This window comes from Coffea eugenioides, chromosome 7 (assembly GCF_003713205.1).
Source record: "Coffea eugenioides isolate CCC68of chromosome 7, Ceug_1.0, whole genome shotgun sequence".
Lineage (NCBI taxonomy): Eukaryota > Viridiplantae > Streptophyta > Magnoliopsida > Gentianales > Rubiaceae > Coffea > Coffea eugenioides.
In genome coordinates, this window is record NC_040041.1 from 15,256,328 (window position 1) to 15,259,019 (window position 2,692).

Below are 2,692 nucleotides of genomic sequence, written 5' to 3' on the forward strand. Positions count from 1 at the left end.
TCATTCTACGACCATCTTAAATTTTTCAACTGATGGACGATGCAAAGGCAAGTTGAATGACTCTTTCTTGGCTGATATCTCCCTACAACATGCAAACGTTAGGAGCCTCAGAAGTGAGAAGAAATCAATTTGAACATATTAATGTGGTCTTCAACATCAAATTGACGAACATGATGATTAAATGGTTAAACAGAATAAGAAAAAGCAGATCGAAATTGTCAGGTTCTACCAAGCTGGCCATCTCAAAAAGGCACTATCCTAACAGTTCAAATACCAAGCCTCCAGAAATATCAGGAAGTTGGATACCATTTCGATCGAAGACCAGCTAATTGAAACACAGCAAGGCCTCGTCCAACAATTTCTGTTGCTCTAGCATTCAGAAATCTGTTCAGATCTTCCTTAAACTGAGCAAAATATGCCTCTTTGATTTCTTTTATAGTTTTTGAACAATATATCTTGCATTTGTTCCATGTTGAAGAATTTTGATTACCAACTTCTTTTGGAACCTTGGAAAGCCAATGGAGTGCATAAGAAGAATGCGCAATATGAAGGCTAGATTTAGGGAATAAATGCTTGTGGAAGGAGTCAGGAACTGCTGCAGCAAAGTATCGCATCTTTGAAGGGAGGGATTTGAAATCATTGTCAACAAGATCGTTGAAAAAGTCTTGGAATTCCAAGGATGCACTCACCTGGATGGATCTGTACTTAAGCTCCACTGCTTCAACAATGTTCTGCATATGGTAGTCTACCAAATCTATTTCATTAAAGCCTCAAAGTCTAGCCTATAAAAGATAATCACTTGTTCAAGTCCTTTTTACAAATCTAACTCATTTTTTTTAATCAGCTTTAGAAGATTACATGAGAAAAAATATCAAGTACATGTAATGATCGACCAAATTGTTTTATTTACATCGAGAAGGTATTCATGATCTAGGTCTTTTAAGTCATGGTCATTTTGACAGGTCCATTTTAACAAATCTAACTGAGTAATCTTCATATCATGAGTTTAAATAAGAAGGTCATATGAGGCACAATATCAATTACAAAGATCATCAATATTTACCCCTAGCTAATTTTATATGAAAATATGTACGCTCAATGAATGTCTGCAACCGTCCTTCACGTTCCAGTAAGAATGTCTGCAGTCCTGCTTCTTCAACTTTTTCAGAGCTGAGTAGTCTGGATGGAACTTGGAACAAAAAGCTCCAACTTGGTCCAAGTCTAATAGCGCCTTTAAACAAAAAACAAGATTGTCAAAAAAGTAACAAAAAAATAAAGAGACACTCAAATTACCATGAAAGCAAATCCATTATCAAGGAGGTTCTTCAAATGGGTTTCTACGAGTGATAACGAGAAGAGATTGAGCCCGAAATCTTATAATTTGATGCTTCTTGGAAGATTTCTTTTTTTGGAACATTTTTTTGAAGATTTACCCTTTAAAGTCTTCATTTTACAACCTCCTCTTTGAAGACGGAAACTTGTGATGTTCTCTCAATCTCTTTCAATGTTTATCATTCATAAAATTATGCTTCTACATAGGCCTGTCAATCGGGCCTAATGAGCCGGGCTTTGATAAGCTCAAGCTCAGCTCATTTAATTTGAATCATTTTCGGGTTTCGAGCTATGAGTTTCGGGTTCGTAAATATGAAGCTCATACTCAGCTTACATAATATTCGGGTTGTGAGCCTTAATCGGGTTTAGCCCAAACTCACTTATTACTCCTTAATTTTCTTAATATAATTACTATAACTATTAAGTTGTAAAACTAATTTAACATTTACAAGATTATAATATTAAAACTAAACATGAACAAATAATAGTTCTTAAAACGTATATAAATCAAAAATTTTTCAACAATATTTATATTTAATCCATTCAAAATGCATGAAAAATAGTAATAAAACATGCAATCATAAGCCAATACATCTTTAAAAGTTGAAACTTTTTTTATAATCTTGTGATTTAAATTCAAATATGCTTGATGATTTTTGTGTTTGTAGACCAAAAAAAAATCAACCAATATTATGCCAATACAAAAATTTACTCAGCCAATAAGAAAAATTAGAGATTTAGTTATGCATTACCAATATTGGCTCTCAAGAAAGCTCATGAAAGAGTTTTCAGATGTATTTTTGTGTTTTGTAATTTATGTATATATTTAGTATTTAGTAATAATATATTTGGATATATAATTATACATAATATCAAAATATAAATATTATATATATATCGGTAATTAAAGGGCCGGGCCTATATCGGGTTTGAGCCTAATAAGGCCCAAGCTCGGCTCACATTTAATTCGGGCCTAATTTTTAGGCTCAGGCTCAGACCGGCTCACTAAATGATCGGGCTCATCGGGCTTTCTGTCGGGCCGAACGAGCCGAGCTCGGGCTGGCCCAGCCCCATTTCTACACGTCTTGAATGTGTTAACGCTCTCATTAAAAATAAAATTTTTTTTTGGCCGGGTTTTACCAGAGAAGAAAAACTTTAACAGAAAAATGAATAGGCAAAAACATGCAAGAGAAGAAAAGCATAAACAATAAAAATCCAAAAAAAATTAGAGAAAACGATGGAAATTTTGTTGAAGGGTGCATTGAAATTAGAAAAAAGTATGTGATCACAACAAGAGGAAAAGCAAACGAGCAGTAACTAGTCTAAAGTTAAGTATTCATCAACTTGTGGGAGGAAGAAT

At 33.8% G+C, this 2,692-nt stretch overlaps 1 protein-coding gene across 1 annotated transcript; it reads right to left on the reverse strand.

Moving 5' to 3' along the window:
- Nucleotides 1–737, reverse strand: LOC113777021 (farnesoic acid carboxyl-O-methyltransferase-like). Its single transcript, XM_027322071.1, has 2 exons — nucleotides 307–737; nucleotides 1–82 (listed from the first exon to the last, which is right to left on the reverse strand). Exons 1-2 carry the CDS (start codon nucleotides 735–737, stop codon nucleotides 1–3), a joined length of 513 nt encoding a protein of 170 aa, XP_027177872.1.
- Between the last annotated feature and the right edge of the window lie 1,955 nt (nucleotides 738–2,692).

Bases quoted from the DNA above. Each gene is read 5' to 3' on its own strand.
- LOC113777021 (XM_027322071.1), bottom strand. From the start codon at position 737: ATGCAGAACATTGTTGAAGCAGTGGAGCTTAAGTACAGATCCATCCAG. The intron at 83-306 runs GTATCCAACTTC...TGCATGTTGTAG, and splicing joins GCTGGTCTTCGATCGAAATG to GGAGATATCAGCCAAGAAAG.